We start from the raw sequence: 27,981 nt of genomic DNA, 5'->3' as shown, positions 1-27,981 counted from the left end.
GCTCACCACAAGCTTCACTAAAATATCTACCACTAACTATTATGATTATATCATGATGAAATACCATGAAAATATTGAGAGTGACATCATACCATCCTGGAAGGGGCGTCGTGACATCCCCAAATATTACATTCACTAATAAATAGGAGTTTCCCTTTGTCACCAGGGAATTATGCAGAGGGTCTGGAGCTTGGGTCGTGTCTTGTACATCAATAAATGGATAACTTGAAAGTAGATATACTGTTTCATAGCGATATGGGGTGGGGGGTTATGCAATTGAACCCCCTATGAGACCACAAGCGGCAATAAAGTAATAAAATCTCAAACATCCATAGGACATGTTTAAAGCAAACCCTTTGCACCAGGTTTGGCCCAGGTCTTCCCCAGGCCAGGTGGTCCTCCTGGGGCTACATGAGGACGTTGGCCCTGGTATCAGGCAGCCGGAGCCCCACCAGGCCTCCACACAGCAGCACAGATGAGGCCAGGAGGATGGGGATGCCCTTGGTGATGCCAACCAGAGAACCAAAGATCATGTTCCCCAACACTGCAGCCAGCTTACACAAAGCATTACAGAAACCAAAACCCGTCCCTCTGAGACAGAGAGAGAGAGAGAGACAGAGGGAGGGGGGGGTTAGAATGTATTTTAGTGATTTACAGGCGTTTTGTATGTTTGTTTATTTGTTCATGCTTGTTGTGTGTGGAGATAGGAATGGATCATTTATATTTTCTTGCTAACTATACCTCCTGTCTGTAGGGAAGGACTCTGTGGTGACCACGTCCAGTGAGTTCCAGGCTGATATGCTCAGGCCGTTGTAAAGGCACAGCATGAAGATCATCATCGACTCACTGGTGCCGAACCACAGGAAGAAACAACTGATCCCTGACAGAACCATGGAGCCACCTTTACCACACACACACATACACACACACACACACACACACACACACACACACACACAGACGCAGGCACACACACACACACACACACACACACACACACATACACACACACAAACGCAGACACACACAGACGCAGGCACGCACACACACACACACACACACACACACACACACACACACACACACACACACAAACACAGACACACACACACACATACACACACACACACACACATACACACACACAAACGCAGACACACACACACACACAGACGCAGGCACACACACACACACACACACACACACACACACACACACACACACACACACACACACACTTTTTTATTTGAACACCCTACTACAGTCGTGCTCATAACAAAGGTAGCCCTCAGAAAGGACTATACAAACTATCCCCTGTCATGGATCCCCCTGGTACTGCTGCTCATTCCATTCACCAGCTCCGGAGGTCTACGTCACCGGCCTTCTAGGCGTCACTGACCTGGTTCATTACCACCAACCCCGAACTGTCTTGTCTCATTACGCACACCTGGTTCCCATTCCCCCTGATTAGTATGTGTATATATGTGCCCTCTGTTCCCCATTGTCCTTGTCTATTATTGTCCCATGTCCATTGGTCTCGTGAGTACATTGTATTACAGTTTACATGCCGAATAATAGTGCACTTGTTATTACAGGTCTCGTCCCGTGTATTATTTAAAGGTTTACACATCGCTCTTTTGTTTGGGTTACATCCCTGTGTTATATATATATATATATATATATATGTGTTTGTTTTGGGCTTCGTCCACGTCGTTTTCCATGATGTACCATATGTTGGGTTGAATAATAAAAAAAACATTACGTATTCCTGTGCCTGTCTTCTATCAGTATACAACGTGACATCCCCGTACATACCTAACATGGAAAGGCGTCCGATTTTATCCATGAGCAGTGCCGAGACGATGTTGCCAGGTAGAACAGCCAGAGTTCCCAGGAAATTGATGAAGTAGACCCAGTAGGCGCTGTAGTCGTCGTCAAACGTCATCTGACAGCCCGTCTTGTTGTGGTGGAACGTACTGTTGATCACCTCTGTGCCGTCTATCAGTTTGGAGTCATCGATGTCTGCCATCACAAACAGGGATATAGGCATGACTGAGACAGGACTATAGCTGAGAAAGGACAATACCTAGAGAAAATGTTTCAGCCCATCGACACTATATCCTTACAAAAAAGGAAGTACAAAAGAAAGGAGAAGAGGTCAAGCCTGACAAAGATCCATCTAGATTCTTCACGTTGGCCCAGAAATGCTCTTGTTCTCTTTCTGGTTCTGTTTGTCTGTCTTACCAGTGTTGTAGAAGAACACCTCGAAGAAGGTACAGTTCCGGAAGTAGGATCCCACCGACGTCACGTCGTCAAAGTAGCAGTTACGGAAAGTTGAGTCAATGAAGGTGATGGACTTCAACTTCATATTAACAAATCTGGAAGGATCAACAGAGGAAAGTGTATGTGTGGACTTGGTTAGTTACTAATGCCTACATGTCAAATTCATTTTACAGAGAAATCCTTGGCTATTCTGTATTCAACGTTTATTCATCTCATAGCTGACAGAGACAATGCAGATAAATCAACATGCCAGATGAATATAAAAGCGCCATAGTAATTTCACATTTTCATCCATACTCCATTTTAGTCCACAAGTCCCATTTTCATTGAGGATGCAGTTATAACTGCTTGTCCATCATTAATGTGGAAGCGTTTTCTCCTTCTTTCCTACCTGTCATTGATGAAGACCCCATTGGTGTGGATCTGGTTCTCCAGGGTGAAATTGAAGGTGAAGTCCTCGATGCGTTCGTTGCTGTGGATCTTCACCTTGGAGGCGTAGTCATCTGCCTGGAGGTGCTTGATGACGTCAGGGAACCACACAGACAGGCCGTAGTACCTGCATCCACAGACACACACAGTGGCGTCACAAACATAAAGGTTAGTTTATGTACATACCACAGGGAATTTGGCGTAAGGAGTCACTTTAGTGGATATCAGTTAACAAATGGAAAGAAATAGATGTTTATACATTGGAGACAGTTGAAATGTATTGGAACTATAGGGGTAGAATACAACGTTTCTGTTGGGTTTCCAGGAGTGGTTTTTTTTCTTCTCAGGCTGCTTGAATTCCCATCCTGTCACACAGAGGAGAGGCCAATGAAAGTATATTGATTCAGTAGTTCTCCTGAGAGCAGGGAGCTGCTACCTCTGCTACCGCATTGGACAGCTGACAGAAATGCAATGTGGCTGCAAGCGCAAAAGTCTATGCCATTTCCTGACGAAGGAAGTTAGCCTATTCTGACTCCTACATCTCTAAATGCAGAACCAGAACTTTCTATCAGGAGAGAGGGAGGGAGTGGGAGCCTATAACATTACAATGAAAAGCTTACCCAAATGACAGCGTAAACCACACAATAGCTAGCTTGATAGTGCTTTCTTTCAGAGGGTAGTCGAAACACTTCATAAAGTTAACCCATATCTGTGTGGAGAAACAAGAGAGACACATCAATAATGATTTGTGAGAGTGCAGTGCAGGATATTGCCACTTCTATCATGACCATCTAGCGAGCCAACAGAAGGAGAGGCAGAGAGAACCCACCCCACATAGCTCTGTCTTGGACCTGAAGAGGGCCTTGGAGACTGGGTTCCCCGACTCTGATTTCATCTCCACCAACTCATCCAGATGCTTGGGGATCTTGATTCTGTTCACCTGGGATGGGAATTATGGGAAATTGAGTTTTTAATAAAAACATAATTACATCAAAAGTAATGTTTATGCTGTTTCTTTCTTGTAGGCTACTGCTGGTGGAGAAATGTAACTGGAAGGTGGTCTGTGCCTGTGGTGTATCATCCATTCATTGGACCCTGGAAGCACCTTGAGGAATTGGAATTTACCTGGTTCTCTTACAGTATCCACATCTATTCTGCATTGCAATTAGATTTTCCCATGGAAAAAGGTAAGCTAGGCAAATTGATAGGCAAGTTTTGCAATGCAAGATTTATTGAGCCCTTATGCTATTGCATTAGCAGCAAAAACCTGCATCTGAAAATATAGGCTAGTTATATCATGAGGTTTGCAAGGGCTTTAGTTCACTTTCAGAGACAGGAAATCTGACTCCAAATGTAAAGCTCTAAATGTGGATTGACTGGGGTGCTGTTTCCAGGCGCGCCTCGGGCATCGGGTATTTGAACGACACAAAATACCTTACAAAACCTTTTCATATCACAGATATGATCCTCCGCACAGATTTAAACATGTCGCAGCGCTGGCGGTTATAAACCGATTAGTTTTTTACTGTGAGGAGAAAGCATGAGCCGAGGCAGGAAAATACTCACGGTGAAGACTTTCTCCGGCTGCCCACGCGCTCGCATGTTGGTGTCATGGATCTGTTTGAGGATCATCCAAGCCTCGTCGTGCTTCCCCACCTGACAGGAGGAGAAACGGGGGGGAATTAACGGGATTAATGGAGAGAGAACCGGGAGCGCTCCTCCGTGACAGCCATGCTCACACAGGAGGAGATGGGCTGAGATGGGCTGAGATGACAGGAGTCACGACAAAGATGACTCATTTTACTTCAAAGGGTTATTATCCTACAGTAACAGGCGTAGCATACTGTCATGGACCTTTAGCTTATTATTAGCTTATTATTTGCCATCGCAGACAAAACATGCGAAATGGGGTGCAATGTGTAGCCCAGGCCTCTGCTGCTGAAGCTATAGGCTGACTCACTGTTTGCCACATAGACCTTTCTGTTGAAGAACAAAGCATTTCCAACTTTCACAAACCAGGGGCATAGGCATGTGTGGGCCTGGGTGGACACAGGCCCACATTATTATAAATAAATACTCTTCAGCACCCCCTGTCACAAACACGCTTAAACATGATAGTAACCTAGGATAATGCACTCTGTTCAATGGTTTTCTGAGGAAAGAGATGCTATAGGGCCCTAGGCTAATGATAACCAATCCTTGCACTATCATCAGACTTAAATAACTGATTAACTAGGCTATATGCCTATCTGGGATTGGTCTACATTCTATTAGTTGCCTATACTGTTCAGAACTGGAACTATTTAATTGAAAAGCTGGCCATGCATGCCCACATACACTGACATAGCCTGTGAGTGGCAGACATTCTCCCTAAAACCCAATTTCCCATAATGCTTTACTTTACCTCTAAGTAAAACCTGGGGCTCTCGGGCATGAAGGTGAGAGCCACGACAGCACAGACGCAGGGCAGGGCGCAGACGACCACAAACACCCTCCAACTGTGGAACTGGTAGGCAGAACCCATACTGAAACTCCAGCCTGCAACCAATCACACACAAGATAACCCATCAGCAACCAATCACACACAATACATCATCAAACAATCAGACACAAGAGAACACATCAGCGTATTTTACATAATGGTCATATTCTCAAGAGAGGGAGCTTAGATTTTTCAATTCATACAGTATTTAGCTTGTTTTCGGTCTCCATTCATAGTAGTTCAGAAATGTCACAGGAGTGGGTCTTTTAAGTTACTTGTGGTCAACTGATTGTTGCTTCCCTGGGTGATGTGACATCTGTTCTATTTGCACAATTTATATGGTGTTCATTCCAGAAGACCACACACAGAGGGAAGTGCAACACACAAAGAAAAGGGAAGGAAAGGACATTTAAATCATGTTGTACCTGATCTCATCCCACAGGTAGAGACTATGTCCCATTAATCTTCATAGCAGCAACACACACACGCATACACACACGTATTCTCACATACATAAACACACGCACGCACACACACAACCAATTTCCATTTCCCCTCTCTAAATGACACATCTCAGCACAGTCATTTTCTGGACTATTCAATAGCGAAGGAGCATAAAGATGGCGGTCCCCATGTACTTACCACAAATGCCTCGTTTGCTATATTCGCCGTATTGTACATTGCTCTTCGTTACTCTTTTTTTGTATCGGCATTATCACAGTATACATGATCCCAATTCTAGCTCCAAGACGGCGGCAATTTGAAAAAACTAAAAACAAGATTGTGCTAATTTACTGACACATTGGACCATGTTGTGCACCGTAGTTTAAGAACTCTGTGGTAAAAACAATGTAATCTCTGAATTCCTCCATCTTTATGCACCTTCGCCATTGGAGAGGAACGTGCCGGACTAATTATGTCCTCGAGCTGGAAACGGCTGCTAAAGCCTTCAACTATATCTATCCTCAATCATTGTAATAGTACACAGCCATGTAAATAATCTTAGCCTCAACACTGAACTACCCATGTACAGCACTGTAATTTCATGGTGCTTTCCCTTAGGCAGAGTAGAACCCTTCAAACCCTTAAATGTATGTTTCATACATTCTGTGAAATGGTTTATAAATATATAAATTGTTGCCCACTTTAATGGATCTTACTGAAAATGTGATGGAACATCGAGAAAGTCAAAATCTTTTCAGAATCACCTTTATTCGCCAAATACATTTGTATGTACAGGAATTTGGAATTTGACTCGGTGAAATGGTGCTGCCACAATAAACAGGATATACAGACGATAAGCAGGATATACAGACGATAAGCAGGATATACAGACGATAAGCAGGATATACAGACAGACGATAAGCATGATATACAGACAGATGATAAACAGGATATACAGACAGACGATAAGCAGGATATACAGACGATAAGCAGGATATACAGACAGACGATAAGCATGATATACAGACAGATGATAAGCAGGATATACAGACAGATGATAAACAGGATATACAGACAGACGATAAGCAGGATATACAGACAGACGATAAGCAGGATATACAGACAGACGATAAACAGGATATTCAGACGATAAGCAGGATATACAGACAACGTAATAGAAGCAGAATTAACACAAATCCACATGCGGTATGTACACTATGAACACTGTAGCTGAGAACTACAGTAACAGGGTGAATCCAAAACAATGAGGAGGTATATTCTTACTGAAAACCTTCTGTGTGTGGGTGTACGTTGGTGTAAGAGGGTTAATGCAATGTGTGTGTGTGCTTATGTTCCCTGTTCCTATTTGGGGAAGGAGGGAGAAGAGGGGTGTTTGTCATGTTAGTCGTGACCTCCCATGTCTCTTCCTCTGGATCATGCCTTTTCCGTTTGAACACGATTTGAGGGAATAACACCATTATCCATCAACAGGAGTGGGAAGTGAGGAGGTGGGTGGGATGTTAATGTTATTGCAAGGAAATTACTGCTAGAAATTAATCTAATGGCAGATTGATACCACCGCTTATCAACCACTGTGGAAATCAAGCCAACTATGTTCAAAGCAGGAAGAAAGGCTGTCATTATGGGATTATGTACATAATTGACTAAGTGTATGGATGCAGTGTGAGAGAGAGAGAGAGAGAGAGAGAGAGAGAGAGAGAGAGAGAGAGAGAGAGATTCCAAATATCAGCATGAAAACGAATCGACTGACCGCAATCATGAGGAGGCAGCTCTTAAAGGAACTAGGAATGAGGGAAAGTGTAACAGCTGGGAACAACAGGAGTGTGTAGCTCTCTCGCTCTGTCTTCAAACTCTCCCTCCTTAATGGGAAATCAAAGAATGCCTCCTTGCTGTTCCCTCTGTCTGTCTCCATTGGCTGAAGAAAGTGAACCTGAAAAACATCTGCAGGAGGCACACTGCAGTCTTTTTCAAGACAATTTTCTATCCAAAATGTTGATTAAGTGCATTGCCTTCATATGGATGTCAATATGAACCTGTCATAACAAGCCATAACAGTTCATAGCAACTTTCATGCATTCCCACAGCATTATGTAATTTACCATAAGTAAAAGGTGTGGTTCATATTAACAGTCATGGCATGTAATAACAAGGTCATGTGATTATAACTTCCATATTATAAAGGTGTTATATCATAGAATATGTTGAAGTTGATACAGAGTGAGATTGTCTTCATCCCCTCTATTTCCTAGTGCACTACCTTTGACCAGGACCTGTAGGGAGCCCCCATAGGGCTCTGGTCAAAAGTAGTGCACTAAAGGGAATAGGGTGCCATTTAGGACACAGACAATGTCTACCTCCTACCAGAGCACTAGTTGTGTAACTAAAGGCTGCAGTATGACAGAGATCTCTGCAGGCTGATTCAGGTTTCAGGCTTCTGGGGTCTCCATCTGTGTCTTTGTCATGGGGCTTTAGAAGACATTAGGAGCTGCAGAGTGTTGAAGACAAATGAGGAGGTGTATAAAGAGCTTTAATGGAGTATTAAACACCAATGAGGTGGTAGATGTGTGGTAATCCATCATTATCTGTTTCTGTATTAGACAAAAGACTACTCCTCAGGCTCCTCGGCCATATCGCTGTTGGCGGGCACTGCGGCAGTTTGAGAGAACATAAAAACCATCCAAAAGTGCTGGAGTATGCAAGGCACGCTGAGAGAGAGGGGGAGGGAGAGAGGGGGGGAGATAAAGGGGAGGGAGATAAAGCATAGAAAGAGAGGGGATATGGAGAGAGGTAGAGTGAGAGAGGAAAGAGAGAGTGTGTGTCAGGAAGAATGAGAGCAGAGTGGGTTTACTACCATGCCTTCAAAGAGATATCTGCAGACCTGACAGCAGAGCTTTCTCAGTGAGACTCGCTAGGTTTATCAGATTGTGTGTGTGTGTGTGTGTGTGTGTGTTTGTGTGTGTGTAGCCCTCCTCTATAGACGCTGCACAATAGAGAGAAACAGTGGATTTTCCTAAAAGCAGCTCAATGATCTGAAATCTTAAATGAACCCCCACTGTTTCACGTATCATTGCCTTCAATATCTACAGTGCAGTCAGTATTTGTACAAACAGGCGTTTCAGTGGCTCAGCGCGGCCGGCACAGTGAAATATCCTCCATGCTGCCTTTTCAGAAGCCCCTCACTGACGTCACCCAGGGCTGGACTAAAACACCACTCCACCATAAATCATGGTTAGCTGCAGCTTTGTCCCATTAAGTTGGAGCAAGAAGAAAAACCTAATTATGCTTGATCAAGAAGAACATTCCCAGACAGAGAGAAGGAGAGGAGGGAGAGGGAGGGACAGTAAGAGGTGGTTGGAAGAGACATTGGGAGACAGCGAAAGAGGGGGAGGAAAGAGAGGGACAGAAATAAGAGTGAGAGGGAAAGAGAAGATGAACAGAGAGAAATAGGCTCAGAGAGAGAGACGGGTGTAGAGAGAGATGTATATAGTGTGAGGAAGAGAGAGAGGAAATAACATTTTCAAGCCTTTCCCTTCTTTTCTTTATTGATGAGTGCAGCTTGTTTCCAGTGTAGCAGTCGTAAATCACAGCCTTCTATCTCCCACTGGCACGACTTCATCCTTTAAATATCCCTATGTGTGCCTGTGTGTGTATCCCCATGGTTTCCAGGCCTACATTAATCACTTAAACTGTCCCTCTCCCAGTCTGCAGCCACTTAGATTACATTAGTTCATGTGCCAGCAGGGCAAACTGGCACCTTCACCCACGGTTACAGCTAAACGTTCACATCCGCTGGTTATACTCTGCCAACCTGGATTTGTGCAGTAAGTTTTAACATTTGTGTCCCATTTGTAGATTTTTTTTTACTTTGCAAACTATACAATGTCAAACAATTCTACCACATTCAGGGGCATCATAACCATCTAACCAAGAAGGTTTTGTTACTAAAATGCCTATGATGTGTTCATTCTGTCTGTGTGAGTCTGCTAAATGGCATATTATTATTATTATAACTAGTCCTGGTGATTCACCGTAGTGCAGTAGTGTGGTATTACAGTGTACTACTCAATGTAGTGTGGTATTACAGTGTACTACTCAATGTAGTGTGGTATTACAGTGTACTACTCAATGTAGTGTGGTATTACAGTGTACTACTCAATGTAGTGTGGTATAACAGTGTACTACTCAATGTAGTGTGGTATTACAGTGTACTACTCAATGTAGTGTGGTATAACAGTGTACTACTCAATGTAGTGTGGTATTACAGTGTACTACTCAATGTAGTGTGGTATAACAGTGTACTACTCAATGTAGTGTGGTATTACAGTGGACTACTCAATGTAGTGTGGTATTACAGTGTACTACTCAATGTAGTGTGGTATTACAGTGTACTACTCAATGTAGTGTGGTATTACAGTGTACTACTCACCGTAGTGTGGTATAATGGCCCAGGCCATGGCTGAAGCATAGATCTCTCCAATCATCCAGAACATGCAGAGCCAGCTCAGGTGCTCCCCTCTCTTCTCTCTGGACAGCACCTCCGCAAATAAGGAGAAGACTATGGGTACAACTCCCCCTGTTCTGAAGGAGACAAGGACAGGACAATGAGTTGCTTGATTACTTGGTGGCGCAATGCACCAGAAGATGACATGCCATAGGACAACGAGTAGAGCCACACGGATTCTGCGGAAGGTAACATTTTCTTAACACCTACAAATTATTTGACCCATGTAAATTAACTATAACTATAGTACATTGCTGCAACAACAAAAAAACGGTTGTTATTTTGTTATTTAAAAAAAAGATTTAGTGGCGCCTCTATTTTCTCTGAGGAACCTTTTGTATTTTTCAGATGTGACGCAGCTGGAACAGTTTTTACTACTGTAAAAGTAGACAATAGAAACAAATACTGTAACAATGTTCCTCAAAATAAGCCAACTTTGCCAAAAGGGCATTTCCTTGGCTTTCCAGTTAACCATTAGGCTTGGAGCCAGTCCTCCATGACTCCAACAGAAGGCAGTTTGGCTGGCAAGCCTTTTCAATTACATTGAGTCCCTCTGGGGAGAGGGGCGGGATGCAATTAGTAAATTAGCTCTTGACAGGGACCGTTACACCCCTCCAATGATTTCTCTCTATAAATCAATGTTCTATTCTTACATTCCTAGACATGTGAGGCTAGAGGCCATGCAGCCAGTGAATAACAATATGGACATTCAGAAATGGGGCTGTAAAGTAGTAGCCTGATCCACTATCCTGACTGCTGCGCTTTGGTTTCCTTTCATTGTGTAGCGAAATAGAAAGTAAGCTCACGAGATCAGGAAGGTTGTATGGGGCTAGTACAGTAGTTTCCAAATAAAATGTCACTTGTCCATCATAAAGCTGCCTTTAACTGCCCCAGTAGCACATTTCAGACAATCATTTGTCACAGAGCCTTTCACTAAATGCAGACCAAAAGCCAGTGTGGCATGACGATGGTGATGGCTAAGGAAACATCCCTAGGATTTGTCAAGCCAGGGGAAACCTCTGATTGAATGAGACACCAGAATCAGAGAGTGCAAGACTGAAAGAAAGGACTGAAGGTTGTTTGTTGAGATATTGCTTTTATAATTCTTGTGCACTTTTTCTTTGTTTTAAAATGAATTTGACGAATGAGAGGAATTATTTTCGGCTAATTGTTTTGTTTTTGAGACTTGTAAAGCATTTTACCAGCAATGTTAAAAGCATTAATCCACTCCAAGTAGAAGATGCACAGACATGTTTACAAAATACTCACATCCCCTATATTAAATCCCCTGTTATCACTGATATAGCCTAGTTGGTCTAAACTAAATACTTTCATGATGGATGTTAGGTGCATACTGCCATACTGACAGGAGAGTGATTGACACATTCACTACTAGTCACACATTATTATTATTTTGGATATAGATAGGAGTGAGTAAAACCTTTAGGGTTTACGTGGGTGAAATATCAGAGTTAGTCTATGTTAACAGAGGGGTCTACAACTGGATATTCATTCAAGAAACCAAAAGAGATTATTTACAACAAAAGATAATGAATTCATGACTATCTACTGTGAAAAGCAGTCTCTATGGGAATGAAGGAGTTAACGACATAGAACTGCAGGGCCATTTGATGAAGAAGTTGAAAGGATTCATCATGGTTGTAGCTAGCTATGTAAATTGGACCAAACTGAGTCAAGTGTCATTAGTCTCTTGTTCATGTCACAACTCACAATAAATGTTTTAATCTCCAGTATAATTTGGAATTCGCTTTTCTAATTGTTTGTTTAGTGTGGATTATTATGATAATTCAGTACCCCATTCTTTAAGAAAAATAACACATTGATGTTGCTTGCCATTGTAACCCCAGTCAGACAAACTCACCCGAAGCCTGCGATCACGCGGCAGAGCAGGAAGATGCCGTAACCCTGAACGAAGGAGGACAGGAAGGCGAAGAAGCCGTTCACACACATGCAGATGAGCAGACACTGTCTGCGGCCCACCTTGTCCGACATGCCCCCCCAGAAGAACGCCCCCACCATCATTCCCAGGTACACAATACTGCCTGCAGAGAGAGAGAGAGAGAGAGAGAGAGAGAGAGAGAGAGAGAGAGAGAGAGAGAGAGAGAGAGAGAGAGAGAGAGAGAGAGAGAGAGAGAGAGAGAGAGAGAGAGAGAGAGAGAGATAAAGAGAGAGATAAAGAGACAGAGAGAGACTTTAGATTTAAACCATATCTATTTCACAGCACAAAGCAATTATCAAACCAATTGTCTTCGGCCCTTCAAACAAATCAACAAATACTGTGTGAATTTGACTGTGTAGATAAGAGTTGTTTACTGGTGGATAACTCTTAAAGCTAATCTTAATGGTAGATTCACATCATCTTCAGCAGAACACAGTGGACATTACTGGTACATTTATTTTATATATATCCCATGCTATTTTAATATGCAATGTCATAATCACCTCTAGTCCCTCTCTAACTGACGTCACATTGCTGCCAGGAGACATTTTGTGCTTCCTAAATGGCACCTTATTCCCTTTCTAGTGCACTACTTTTGACCAGGGCCCTTACGGCTCTGGTCAAAAGTAGTGCACTATCTATGGAACAGGGTGCCATTTGGGACTCAACCATTAGGATTGATGGCCACTCCGTGGGCTCTAGCTGCTAAAGTAAAGGGTATAAGATTGTCACAGTAAAGTATGGAGCAGCATGAAGGCCCATTAGTGCCGATGATCGTTCATCAATAGGAAAATGTAATCACCAAATCTGTTGAATGACTCTGTGTTGTATAATAAATTCCACTTCTCCTGAGAGTGGAGATGGCTTGGTAGAATAACAACTTGATAAATCCTGCTCTATCATGTCATCTTTTGACTGTTAAAACCATATCTCATGCAGGAATAACAAAGTATCTCTCTTGCCTTGCTGCCCCAACCATAACCCAAATTATACTGTAGATTCCACTTTTCTTTCAGTTTGTGTTTAATTATTTGCACATCCCAAGGGAACACTTCATACATAGTTTCACCAAGAACTCTTACATTCACCAAGAACTATTACATTCCTGTTACGTGTCAGAATGATAAGGAGTTATACAATATAACTAAGATTTATGGGATGAAGTCCCTACCGTAAAACACAGCCCATTCTCACTCCCACTGTGATGTGATGAGTAAATACAGAATGGAATAGACCTGGACCCACTAGTGTAACATGAATCAATGGGATGAAGAATGTGGCCAAAATCTAAATTGCGCCTAAACTGCAATATTATATTGTAGCTTTTCTCTTGCATTTCAAAGATGATGTAAAAAATAACACATTTGTTTTTGTATTATCTTTTACCAGATCTAATGTGTTATATTCTCCTACATTTATTTCACATTTCCACAAACTTCAAAGTGTTTCCTTTCAAATGGTATCAAGAATATGCATATCCTTGGTCCTGAGCTACAGGCAGTTAGATTTGGGTATGTCATTTTAGGTGAAAATTGAAAAAAAGGTCAGATCCTTAAGAGGTTAAACACTATTATTGCACACAGAGTGAGTCCATGCAACTTATTATGTGACATGTTAAGCTCATTTTTACTCCTGAACTTATAATAATAATAATAATAATATAATATGCCATTTAGCAGACGCTTTTATCCAAAGCGACTTACAGTCATGCGTGCATACATTTTTGTGTATGGGTGGTCCCGGGGATCGAACCCACTACCTTGGCGTTACAAGCGCTGTGCTCTACCAGCTGAGCTACAGAGGACCACTTATTTAGGCTTGCCATAACAAAAGGGTTGAATACTTATTGACTCAAGACATTTCCGCTTTTCATTTTTTATTAATTTGTAAACATTTCTAAATACATAATTCCACTTTGACATTATGGGGTATATTGTTTAGATCAGTGACACAAAATCTCAATTTAATCCATTTTAAATTCATGCTGTAACACAACAAAATGTGTAAAAAGTCAAGGGGTGTGAATACTTTCTGAAGGCATTGTACAGGGTGACATTATCTCTGCTCCCCTTTAATCTCTCTCATCTGGAGAGGAATCAATCTTCCAACAAAACAGCATCGATTTCACCCACTGATGATCATGATCTTGGTCATTGACTGGAACACTGTGAGACATTGTTCTCTATTATTAATGCCAAAGTACTGTTACTGTACCCTGCTCTTCTCTAATCTAAGGAAGATATTCATCTTCTCAAGTCTTCACAGTACCCACCTTTAGCCATAGTCCTGGTATGGCCTACAAATCCATTTTGAATCTTTCTAGGATTTAATTATTTCATGCATTGATAGAATGAATGCTGTGAAAACCTGGTCAAGAGACTGGTATAAAGATGCTTTTTCGTCAAACATGATTCCTTAAGAGGACTCAGACACCATCTAAATACTTAATTTTTCATAAGAAACCGACGAGTAAACAGAAAATGGAGTCAAAAGGATAGCTCTCTCATTACAATAGCACTGTCATTTGTATTCTAGATGTCAGTCGCTATGACAATAAACAACAGATTGCAGATAGATTAGGCCATATTCTGATTACACATGGTGTGATACAATTTAGCCTGAGGCGATGATGTCTGGTCCAAATCATTTCAATTCAGGGTATAGCAAGATACACCTCATTTGTTTTATGACTTAATTCAGGTCTCATCTCCCCACTGTTGTGGATAGATGGGGATCTGACTTAACTCTCTTACTGCAGGGGTCAAACTGGGGTCATTCACACTTTGCCGTAGTCACTGATCTGAGGTAATTTCTTATGATCTAATGGTTGAGATTAGGATTTGGGGACAGTCAGCAAGCCATTCGGCCATCTTGAAACAGCCCTGAAGCCAGCCATTACAGAATCAAAAAATCTATACAGTTACATATCGCTTATTGTTTTTTGGACGATATAATATTGATACTTTGACTAAGTATTGATTTGTAAAAAATTTATAAATATGTACATTTATTTTTTGCTAGTTAGCGTTAGCTAGCGCTAGTCGGCTGTACCTGTATCATATAGCTTGTTCTCCATCTTCTTTAATAGTGAGCCAACATGTTTTCAGCACTTTTACTCCATGACTGATCAAAACTCATTTTCTCATGCTCTCTCTTGTCTCTCTGCAGCAGACATATATGCAATATGTTTGGAACATCAATTTTCAATAAAATCATGGTATCTAATCGTAATACTTCTAGAATTGTGAGAATCGCAATTCATATCATGTCGGCACCTAAGTATCGTGATAATATTGTATGATGAGGTCCCTAGCAATTCCCAGCCCTACCCATAAGGGAACTCTTTATGGTTCTAGGAAGAACCCTTTCCCCCGCAAATAACCCTTCTGGCTCAAAATGATGGAGAGGAGCCTTATAGATATCTTATAAAACAGTGAAACAGTTGAACCATGATCATACTGTCTAATAGCCCCTAGAGGATGTCCAATTACCTCATTCATGTATTGATTGCTGTGTGTTTTACTGCACAGCATCTGAGGGTGTGATTATCTCAGCGCTGGCGCCAGGAACTCATGTGAATCACGGGGGGAAAGACATCTACAGTATCACTAGGTTGAAATACTCTAGCGTCCCATTCACCAACTGTCTAGAAGCATTTAGCCAGCTACACATGGTTGAGTGCTGTACTGATTCTGCAAAACCTATATTTATATGCTAGCATCCTCTATATGCTATTCAGCCACACAAGTACCCATAAAAGCTGTATGACTTCAGACAATATATTTCTCTTTAACTGTGCAGCTTCTAGTCTACAGACTATAGTCCCACTCCCCCTGCTCCTCTTTTTATGACCAGGCACTTTGCTAGGCGTTAGTTTGCTCCCGTAGAACCCAAGCAATTATTAGGCTGCTCAAACTGTTCTGCAGAAGGGATCAGCAGTTGACAGAGCACTTTCTAAGGAGTATAATACTAGTGCATATAGAAATGTTCATTCTACACATATTACACATGGTTACTAAATACATACAGTACTGCTAGTCTAAATGACATACAGGAATAGATATGGCCAAATAGACATTCACCCTTCAGTTAAGGCCAGCCTAGAGACAGACAGCCCGTTTGTCAGAGTGGCTCAGTGCTCCCCATTATCTGTAGCCACTCCCTGTCCTGTCATGGCTGATTCACTGGATGGGATGCGAGAGAGAGGGGACATTGGAGAGAGATGGGGGGTAGGGGGGGCTCCTGCACTATCAACCGCTGATAGTTGTTGTTGTGTTGATTTAGCTTGGCTGTGTGTGAATGCAGCTTCATTCAAAGCTGCAGGCCAACAGAGGGTCAAGTCATTTCATGTTATCCTCTGTCACAGGCTTTCACCTCACCTTCCGTATAGAAACCATGTGAGCAAAGCCTGGGTGTCCGAGTCTATTCACGTGTAAAACGTCTAGTTCTATAGGCTATGGCCCAGAAGGCTGGTGGAGGGAGAGATTGGTAGAACAGCTGGGGAATGGCAGGGTGAAAGTGTGTTTCTATTCCCTGGAGGGTTGAGAAGCTGTGAGAGAGGAGAGTTGTGATGATGAGGTGATCTGTGGCCAAGCAGGAGGTGGTGATAGAAGAGGGTCTCTCTGAAACAACATGACTGTCTGGGTGATTGTGTTTTCTCAACAGGGTGCAACGAGGCTGAATCTTTGACAGCAAAACAGACACACTACTCTGGGATATGTTTTTTAGACCAGAGGAAAGAGTGCCTCCAATTGGCCCTCCAACACCACTTTCAGCAACATCTGGTCTCCCATCCAGGGACTGACCAGGACCAACCCTGCTTAGCTTCTGAGGCTAGCCAGCAGTGGGATGCAGGGTGGGATGCTGCTGGTCCCAAAAGTGAAGCGAATATACTGTATTTTTATTGGGACTGGTTAACTGCATGGCAATGAAACTCTACATCGTCCCATAAAAAACACCCTGCATCAGAATTCTCAGACACAACTGTCCCAAAGCATAGATATGTCAAAACACATCTCCAAAACACCGAAATATTCAGCAAACAGTCAGACACACACCACGACACAAACCATAAAGGTAGAGGTGCTGGAGCTGAACAGCGCGGCAGAACACACACATACACCCAGTTAAGTATCATGATTCAGCAGCTCCTGAGATCTTGTAAACTTGACAATGAAGGGCAAAAAGAGAGAGATAATAAAATAAGAATAGTAAAGGGGAGGAGAAAATAGCAAATAGAGAAGGAGAAGGATATAAGCAAATAGAAAAGGGCAGAGAAAATTAGGATAGTGAGAGGAGAACGAGGGAGAGAAGTTCGGAAAAATATGAAAGGAGTGAAGAATAAGAGAGTGAGAGATAAAGAAAGAGAAAGAAAGAGAGAGGAAAGGGAGTTCAGAGAAAGAGTGTGTGAGAGGAAGTGAAGAGAGAGAGAGAGAGAGAGAGAGAGAGAGAGAGAGAGAGAGAGAGAGAGAGAGGGGGGCGTGGTGGTGGTGTTTTTTGTGCTGTCAGATCCTGAGGAGCCCCCTAAGAGTAGTGAGAGCACTCAGCTGCATCATGGTCTCTTTTCCGATTTCACGCTTTGATGCTCTTCACTCTTAGAGGGGCAAACTGTTTCAGCGCCAAACAAAACGCTTGCCCTGTTTTATTCATACTGCATATAGGGGCGTACGGCATGCCTGTCTGGAGCAAACTCTGTCACTGTAAACAACGGTGTGTCGATTCCCTGTATTTATTTATTTTTACTGTTTTCATACTCTCTCTTTACCTCTCCTCTCTTTTCTCCTCTCTTCTGATCTTCTTTTATTTCTTCTCCGCTTTCTTTCCCACTGTGCTGATCTCTCCCTGCTCTTCTTGCTCTGCTTGTGTCCTCCTCTCCTCTCCTTTCCTATCTTCTTTCCTATATCTTTCTTCTTCTTTCCTTTCCCCTCCTCTCCTCTCTTCTGTTCAGCTCCTTTACACTGAGCAACGTGTAATCACATTTGTACTACATCAGGTCAGGCTTGATGGGATTCATGCCCCCGCTTTTGCTGTAAGGAAACCACCACCTCTGCAGAAAAAAGATTGGGTCTCTTTGTCATATTTTTGGTTGGTGGGGGTAGCAAAGATTTCAATGAAATCTTTATGAAAGTATACTTATCTTGGGGCCAGGGGTGCAAGCACAATGGAATGACTCTTTCAGCTAAGTAATGCTTCTAAGCTCCCTTGCATTAAGGGTAATGAACAGATAGGCGTGAAGTATTTTGATACAATGAGTGCTCGATAAGAGCGCCCCCCCCCACACACACACACACTACACACACAGACACACTACACACACTTACACGCTCTCCCACCCCACAGCACTCTACAACACTGCGGTAGCAGTGAGTAGTGTAATCTCTGCAGTGGCACTGCGATCTCACTGCAGTTTAGCCATGCTCAGCTGCCCCTGGCCTGTACCACGCAGATACTCACAGCCTGCCAGCTGGCTACCATAGACAGAGAGAGAGACAGGGGGAGGGAGGAAGAGAGAGAGAGAGAGGGATAGGGAGGGGAGGGGAGGAAGGAAGAAAGTGGTAGAAAGGAGGATGGAGGGAGAGATGTAAAGAGAGAATGAAGGAGACAAAAAAGAGGAGGGAGAACAAAAGGGAGAGAGACTGAGAATGGAAAGGGAAAGAGAGTTACAGAAAGAGAAAAGTAAGACAACAGAGGAAGTGGAAAGTGATAGGGTGAGGTACTTTCTTTGTCTGTTGAGTCTGAGAAGATAAGTCTTTCCTTCCATCTTGCTCTCCCTCTCTGCTCCCTCTCCTCCTACATCCCCCTCCACTCCCTCTGCTATATCATTACTAATCAGTCCTTTTCCTCCCTTCATCTCATCTATCCCTCTCCCCTTCTCTTCCCACATACAGTATCAGTCAAAGTTTGGACACACCTACTCATTCCAGGGTTTTTCTTTATTTTCTACATTGTAGAATAATAGTGAAGACATCAAAACTATGAAATAACACATATGGAATCATGTAGTAACCACAAAAGTGTTTTATTTGAGATTTATTTGAGATTCTTCAAAGTAGCCACCCTTTACCTTAATGACAGCGTTGCATACTCTTGGCATTCTCTCAACCAGCTTCATGAGGTAGTCACCTGGAATGCATTTCAATTAACAGGTGTGCCTTGTTAAAAGTTCATTTGTGGAATTTCTTTCCTTCTTAATGCGTTTGAGCCAATCAGTTGTGTTGTGACAAGGTAGGGTTGGTATACAGAATATAGCCCTATTTGGCAAAAGACCAAGTCCATATTATGGCAATAACTGCTCAAAGAGAAACGAAACGAGAAACGACAGTCCATCATTACTTTAAGACATGAAGGTCAGTCAATCCAGAACATTTCAAGAACTTTGAACGTTTCTTCAAGTGCAGTCGCAAAAACCATCAAGCGCTATGATGAAACTGGCGCTCATGAGGACCGCCACAGGAAAGGGAGACCCAGACTTACCTCTGCTGTAGAGGTTAAGTTCATTAGAGTTACCAGCCTCAGAAATTGCAGCCCAAATAAATGCTTCACAGAGTTCAAGTAACAGACACATCTCAACATCAACTGTTCAGAGGAGACTGCGTGAATCAGGCCTTCATGGTCGAATTGCTGCAAAGAAACCACTACTAAAGGACACCAATAATAAGAAGAGACTTGCTTGGGCCAAGAAACACGAGCAATGGACATTAGACCGGTAGAAATCTGTCCTTTGGTCTGATGAGTCCAAATTTGAGATTTTTGGTTTCGACCGCCGTGTCTTTGTGAGAAGCAGAGTAGCTAAACGGATGATCTCTGCATGTGTGGTTCCCACCGTGAAGCATGGAGGAGGAGGTGTGATGGTGCTTTGCTGGTGACACTGTCAGTGATATATTTAGAATTCAAGGCACACTTAACCAGCATGGCTACCACAGCATTCTGCAGCGATATGCCATCCCATCTGGTTTGCGCTTAGTAGGACTATCATTTGTTTTTCAACAGGACAATGACCCAACACACCTCCAAATCAAATCAAATCAAATTTTATTTGTCACATACACGTGTTTAGCAGATGGTATAGCGGGTGCAGCAAAATGCTTGTGCTTCTAGCTCCGACAGTGCAGGAATATCTAACAATTTCACAACATATACCCAATACACACAAAAAAAGTAAGGAATGGGATTTAAGAATATATACATATATGGACAAGCAATGACAGAGCGGCATGGACTAAGATACAGAATAATATTATAGAATATTATAGAATATTATAGAAATGTAGCTCAGTTGGTAGAGCATGGCGCTTGCAACGCCAGGGTTGTGGGTTCGTTTCCCACGGGGGGCCAGTATGAAAAATGTATGCACTCACTAACTGTAAGTCGCTCTGGATAAGAGCGTCTGCTAAATGACTAAAATGTAAATGTAAATATGTAAACATTATTAAAGTGACTAGTGTTCCATTTCTTAAAGTGGCCAGTGATTTCAACAGGCAGCAGCAGCCTCTAATGTGCTAGTGATAGCTATTTAACAGTCTGATGAACTTGAGATAGAAGCTGTGTTTCATTCTCTCGGTCCAGCTTTGATGCAACTGTACTGACCTCGCCTTCTGGATGATAGCGGGGTGAACATGCAGTGGCTCGGGTGGTTGATGTCCTTGATTATCTTTTTGGCCTTCCTGTGACATCGGGTGCTGTATGTGTCTTGGAGGGCGGGTAGTTTGCCCCCGGTAATGTGTTTGGCAGACCGCACCACCCTCTGGAGAGCCCTGCGGTTGTGGGCGGTGCAGTTGCCCTACCAGGCGGTGATACAGCCCGACAGGATGCTCTCAATTGTGCATCTGTAAAAGTTTGTGAGGGTTTTAGGTGATAAGCCAAATTTCTTCAGCCTCCTGAGTTTGAAGAGGCTCTGTTGCACCTTCTTCACCACACTGTCTGTGTGGGTGGACCATTTCAGTTTGTCGGTGATGTGTATGCCAAGGAACTTGAAGCTCCACTGCGGTCCCGTCGATGTGGATAGGGGGGTGCACCCTCTGCTGTTTCCTGAAGTCCACGACCATCTCCTTTGTTTTGTTGATGTTGAGTGAGAGGTTATTTTCCTGGCACCACACTCCCAGAGCCCTCACCTCCTCCCTGTAGGCGGTCTCGTCATTGTTGGTAATCAAGCCTACTACTGTTGTGTCGTCTGCAAACTTGATGATTGAGTTGGAGGCGTGCTTGGCCACGCAGTCATGGGTGAACAGGGAGTACAGGAGGGGGCTGAGCACGCACCCTTGTGGGGCCCCAGTGTTGAGGATCAGCGAAGTGGAGATGTTGTTTCCAACCTTCACCACCTGGGGTGGCCCGTCAGGAAGTCCAGGACCCAGTTGCACAGGGCGGGGTTCAGACCCAGGGCCTCGAGCTTAATGATGAGCTTGGAGGGTACTATGGTGTTGAATGCTATAGTCAGAGCTATAGTCAATGAACAGCATTCTTACATAGGTATTCCTGTTGTCCAGATGGGACAGGGCAGTGTGCAGTGTGATGGCAATTGCATCGTCTGTGGATCTATTGGGGCGGTAAGCAAATTGAAGTGGGTCTAGGGTGACAGGTAAGGTAGAGGTGATATGATCCTTGACTAGTCTCTCAAAGCACTTCATGATGACAGAGGTGAGTGCTACAGGGCGATAGTCATTTAGTTCAGTTACCTTTGCTTTCTTGGGTACAGGAACAATGGTGGCCCTCTTGAAGCATTTGGGAACAGCAGACTGGAAATGGGAGAGATTGAATATGTCCATGAACACACCAGCCAGCTGGTCTGCGCATGCTCTCAGGCCAGCAGCCTTGAGGGGGTTAACATGCTTAAATGTCTTAATCACGTCGGCCATGGAGAAGGAGAGGCCACCGTCCTTGGTAGTGGGCCTCGTCAGTGGCACTGTGTTATCCTCAAAGCGGGCGAAGAAGGTGTTTAGCTTGTCTGGAAGCGAGATGTCTGTCTCTGCGACGTGGCTGGTTATCTTTTTGTAGTCCGTGACTGCCACATACGTCTTGTGTCTGAGCCGTTGAATTGCGACTCCACTTTGTCTCTATACTGATGTTTTGCCTGTTGAATTGCCTTGCGGAGTGAGTAGCTACACTGTTTGTATTCTGCCATATTTCCAGTCACCTTGCCATGGTTGAATGCGGTGGTTCGCGCTTTCAGATTTGCACGAATGCTGCCGCCTATCCACGGTTTCTGGATAGGGTAGGTTTTAATAGTCACAGTGGGCACAACATCACTTATACACTTCCTGATAAACTCAGTCACTGTTTCAGTGTATATGTCAAAATTATTTTCAGATTGGTCAGACCAGCGTTGAATAGTCCTTAGCACGGGTACTTCCTGTTTGAGTTTCTGCCTATAGGAAGGGAGAAGCAAAATGGAGTCGTGGTCAGATTTGCCGAAAGGAGGGCGGGGGAGGGCCTTATAACCATTCCGGAAGTTTGAATAGCAATGGTCTTCGGCAGCCTAGTCCTCAAATTTGCTTTGTTAAAATCCCCGGCTACAATAAATGCAGCCTCAGGATTTCAGCTTTCCAGTTGGCATAAGGTCCAGTTAAGTTCTTTGAGGGCCGTCGTGGTATCGGCTTGAGGGGGGATATACACGGCCGTGACTATAACCGAAGAAAATTATCTTGGGAGCATTTGATTGTGAGATATTCTAGGTCGGTTGAACAGAAGGACTCGAGTTCCTCTATGTTACTACAATTACACCACAAGTCATGAATCATGAAATCATGAAACACACACCTCCGCCCTTCTGCTTCCCGGAGAGATATTTATTCCTGTCTGCGCGATGAACTGAGAACCCATCTGGCTGGACCGATTCTGACAGAATATCCCAAGAGAGCCATGTTTCCATGAAACAGAGTATGTTACAGGCCTTGATGTCTCTCTGGAAAGAAATCCTTGCCCGTAGTTCGTCAACTTTGTTAACCAAAGATTGAACATTAGCGAGTAGAATACTTGGAAGCGGTGGGTGGTGTGCACGCCTCCTAAGTCGGACCAGCAGGCCGCTCCGAGTGCCTCTCCTCCGCCGGCGATGTTTTGGGTCAGCCGCTGGAATCAGTTCAGTTGCCCTGGGGAGAGCAAACAAAGGATTTGCTTCGGGAAAGTCGCATTCCTGGTCGTAATGCTGGGGAGTTACCGCTGCTCTGATATCCAATAGCTTTTCCCGGCTGTATGTAATGATGCAAAACACTTTCTAAGCTAATAATGTAAAAAATAATGCATAAAAAAACAAAATACTGCAAAGTTTCCTAAGAGCTAGTCGCGAGGCCGCCATCTTCGTCGGCGCCAGATCATTACTCCAGGCTGTGTAAGGGCTATTTGACCAAGAAGGAGAGTGATGTAGTGCTGCATCAGATGACCTGGCCTCCACAATCACCCAACCTCAACCCAATTGAGATGGTTTGGGATGAGTTGGACCGCAGAGTGAAGGAAAAGCAGCCAACAAGTGCTCAGCATATGTGGGAACTCCTTCAAGACTGTTGGAAAAGCATTCCAGGTGAAGTTTGCTGAGAGAATGCCAAGAGTGTGCAAAGCTGTCATCAAGGCAAAGGGTGGCTACTTTGAAGAATCTAAAATCTAAAATATTTTTTGAGTTGTTTAACACTTTTTTGGTTACTACATGATTCCATATGTACAATGTAGAAAATAGTAAAAATAAAGAAAAACCCTTGAATGAGTAGGTGTGTCCAAACTTTTGACTGGTACTGTATATTTATTTCTTCACTCTCTCTTCACTCTCTCGTGACTCTCTCTTCACTCTCTCGTCACTCTCTCGTCACTCTCTCGTCACTCTCTCTTCACTCTCTCGTCACTCTCTCGTCACTCTCTCGTCACTCTCTCGTCACTCTCTCGTCACTCTCTCGTCACTCTCTCTTCACTCTCTCGTCACTCTCTCGTCACTCTCTCGTCACTCTCTCTTCACTCTCTCGTCACTCTCTCTTCACTCTCTCGTCACTCTCTCTTCACTCTCTCGTCACTCTCTCTTCACTCGCTCTTCACTCTCTCTTCACTCTCTCTTCACTCTCTCGTCACTCTCTCGTCACTCTCTCGTCACTCTCTGCCCTTCCTTGCCTCTCCCCTTTATCCTTCTCTTTTTCCTCACTGTTCTCTCTATCCTCTCCTCCCATCATGACCCTCTCATTCCTCTCTCGTTCCCATGAAGCAGTTAAGATTCCTGTGGGATCCTGTTAGGTCCTAATTTTATTCTGTAATTTAATCAGAATAAAGCATCAGTCTCTGGGATGTTATTAATGTTTCCCTGCGATGGGTCTGCATGGAAACTAAGTCAGCTCAGGTTGAACTAACTAACCATCAAAGCACTGACACCTGTGTTGTTTTTTTTACAAAATGCACAGATATGTAGCTCAGTTGGTAGAGCATGGCGCTTGCAATGCCAGGGTTGTGGGTTCGATTCCCACAGTATGAAAAATTAATAATGTATGCACTCACTAACTGTAAGTCGCTCTGGATAAGAGCGTCTGCTAAATGAATAAAATGTAAATATTTCACAGAAAATCATGGTTTCCGGGTGGGAGGGAGGACTGAGGGGAGAAATGGGTTGGGGTTATCTTTGTATGCATTTATTGTAATGTTTTTGTAGCTGTAACCCCGCTCTGAAAAATAAAAATGACAAAACGAAATAAAAAGAAACACATCTGATGATGATCACCTATACTTGGACAACTGAGCTCAACTCAACAACACAACAGCAGTTAAGTTACTTGTAGTGTTTTTAATGTCGAATGGATACAGCATTGCCATGGCACCTGTAAAGTTCATACTTCACTGTTTGTTGGCTGTAATTAAGTATAATTATCCTGGAAAAGCCCAATTGGACTCCAACAAGGTCAAAGTAACTCCACAATACACATACACTCACACAGACAAACTCACATTCAGCCTGGGTCACCTCATCAGGAGAGGAGATGAGAGGAGAGGAGAGAGAGAGAGAGAGAGAGAGAGAGAGAGAGAGAGAGAGAGAGAGAGAGAGAGAGAGAGAGAGAGAGAGAGAGAGAGAGAGAGAGAGAGAGAGAGAGAGAGAGAGAGAGAGAGAGAGAGAGAGAGAGAGAGAGAGAGAGAGAGAGAGAGAGAGAGAGAGAGAGAGAGAGAGAGAGAGAGAGAGAGAGAGAGAGAGAGAGAGAGGGACATTAATAAGGGGAAGCAGAGCATGGAGCAGTGAAAGTAGTAGTGCCATGTCTCACTGTGCAGGGGGTTGGCGGCTGACTGATTCCATGTGTGACATTAACACAGGCAGCCCCTGGACACATGTGTCATGTCAGACTTGGTAGTGATGGATTACAGATCTGCAGCCATCTGGACTATTGTGACTCCAAGTGAACACATTGGGAAAACTAGTCCCTCAACACAGACACAGAAACCAACGTACCGTTACACTGTACTCTGTGGACAACAGTAATTTAATCCTGTTGTGATTTTACAGAAGCTTACAGAAACTGCTAAGCACTACTGTTTTAAACACACGCACACACACCCCTAACCGCTTACCTAGCCATCCAGATCTGGAGTTGGAGCCACCCAGAGCACACATGTCCGTCTCGGCGCTGGGCAGAACGAACCCCACCACGAACACCTCCACCCCGTCCGACATGAGGGCCAGGCCCAGCACCAGGAACAGCTGCCACTGGAACCTGCCGTGGCCACACTCCTGGATGATCAGCTCATACTGCTGGGCCAGTTCCTCCTGGTCCGCCTGCCTCTCCTGCTCCAGCTCCTTACGGTCTTTCAGGCTGTCTGTGACGGGCTGCCCCAGAGCCACCTGCCCCTCCCTGGCCCTCCTGTCTTCGGCCGCTGGGATTCCCTGGTACTCCCCTTCGTAGATCTCATCTTCATCATCATGGCCCTCTGTGGCGTCGCTGGCGTCACTGGCCTGGTCGTTGTCATTGTAGCCTCCGTCCTGCCTGGGAGGGTTACGGTAAAAGTCATCCCCCTCGTCCACCTCGTCCTCGAAACGGCTGTATTTGCGCTGGGAGTACTCGTCTGTGGCGCTGTCCACGACCTTGTTGACGTTTTTCACAGCGTGCCGCTTGGCCTCCTTGGCGATGTCCTTGGCCCCCTTCACTAAGGAAGTCCTGTTTTCGTAGCTGTCGTCCATTTTAGCTCTGATGGAGGTTCAGGGGTGGGAGTACAGGGGGGTAGGAAGGGGGCGGAGGGGGATGGATGGAATCCGGCAGAGAGGTTTGGGAGCAGAGCAGAGTGGTGGGTCTGGAGATGCAACAGGGAAAACCCTGAAGTCTGCAGTCACCACAGGAAGTTACCCTCACTAGCTGTGGTGTTCATTGGTCAAGCTGTGGAAGAAAGAGAGAGGGGGTGGGAGAGAAAGAGCGAAAGAGAGAGAGAGAGGTTCCAGTCAGATAAGGTGAATAACTCAGATAGTTTCCACAGCTGCATTCATAACCAGACAAACAGGTATTGCAGAAAAACAGCACAGACACCAAACTCTCTTAAACATTCGCTCGCTGTCCTGCATGCCTGCTCCTTTTCCTTTTAAACATTTGCTTGAGTGATGTAAAGAAAATGGCTTTGGCCGTATTACACAATTTATATTCACAAAGTATATTACATTTCCAGGAGAGCTACCCTGTTCTACATTTCATGAGTCTCCTTCAGTCTCAGGCCTTAAACAGAGACAGGAAATGTGCTCATGATCATTCTCTTGGAGAAGAAGCTAATTAACAAGGTTCTGGACAAAATCTATTTGTCTTTAAATAAAGCGCTAGTATATAAGAACAGGTGTGGTGACCCAAGCAGAACCGTAGTGTCATCCTTAAATCCATGCATGAGGAGGATCCATGGGAAACACTGAAGGCAAATGGCCTCTGTGTCACCAGCATAATGTACACACACACGCACACACACACTGTGTGTTCGAAGGAAATTGATTTGGCATGGTCACTGATTTCATACACATGAATTAGGACACACACACACACAATGGACAGGGGGAAACCCTCCCAGTCAGAGGAGGCCTGGGTTGGCAAGAGGGCACCCTCAGCAGGGTGGAAACAACCGAATGGAAAAAAGAGCCTGTGACGCGACTTACGCTTTTGGACTTTAACAAGGCGACACTCCATCTTAACTCCTCCTCCACATTTACTGGATTGGTTGAATAGTGCAGAAGAGAACCTCCCCTCTCATCAGGATCAGAAATAAAGAATTTCCGCTCAGGCGTTTCTTTTACGCCTGCTACATTAGGTTAGCAGGAATGTGACCCCAACATAACCCTGCAGTGATTTATTGTGAATGATCAAAGTGTAAACCAAGACCTACAGTATATCACGGATTTACTTAATCGCCCTGGCTGCACTCTTTCATAATACAGCTGCATAAAATATACATTGCCGATTGGAGGGAAGAAAAAAGTTAATTGGGAACTGTCAAGCAAGGATTTACTAAATTATCCAATGGAAGAAGGCTCTGATTCTGGTGGACTGAGAGGTGTGTCCTTATTTTGTAAAATTATAAATGCTGAAATTGTATATTTTTTCGTATTTTTGATTAACAAGTGTGTGTGTGTGTGTGTGTGTGTGTGTGTCTCTGTGTCCGTCCAGTGTGTCTCTGAGCTGCTCTCCACAGGGCCTAATGAACACTGAAGCTCTGTCAGGAGGCCACAAATCACCGCCCAGGCTCCAGCTCCCATAATACAATTTTACTGGGCAAAATGACACTGCTGATTCAAGGTGACTCTGCTAATCCTTTCTGTCTCATTGGCTGGCTTCTGCGGTTAAGACCAACACTCCTTTTATATGTACTGTTCATTTTTCAGTACAATTGACTCCCCTATTGCCTGTGTTATTCATCATTGTGACTAGTAGCAGGGTTCTGTGTGTT

At 43.9% G+C, this 27,981-nt stretch overlaps 1 protein-coding gene across 1 annotated transcript; it reads right to left on the bottom strand.

Moving 5' to 3' along the window:
• Window positions 1–407: 407 nt before the first annotated feature.
• On the bottom strand, window positions 408–26,245 carry LOC311141556 (synaptic vesicle glycoprotein 2C-like; the record flags this gene model as incomplete). Its single annotated transcript, XM_084176918.1, has 12 exons — window positions 408–591; window positions 742–901; window positions 1,816–2,022; window positions 2,245–2,378; window positions 2,675–2,839; window positions 3,333–3,421; window positions 3,542–3,652; window positions 4,279–4,368; window positions 5,117–5,250; window positions 10,086–10,237; window positions 12,043–12,223; window positions 25,639–26,245. 12 exons carry the CDS (start codon window positions 26,243–26,245, stop codon window positions 408–410), a joined length of 2,214 nt encoding a protein of 737 aa, XP_084033044.1.
• Window positions 26,246–27,981: the final 1,736 nt, after the last annotated feature.

Source organism: Coregonus lavaretus (assembly GCF_964263955.1).
Source record: "Coregonus lavaretus genome assembly, chromosome: 14".
NCBI lineage: Eukaryota > Metazoa > Chordata > Actinopteri > Salmoniformes > Salmonidae > Coregonus > Coregonus lavaretus.
This window is presented reverse-complemented; position numbering and strand designations above follow the sequence as displayed.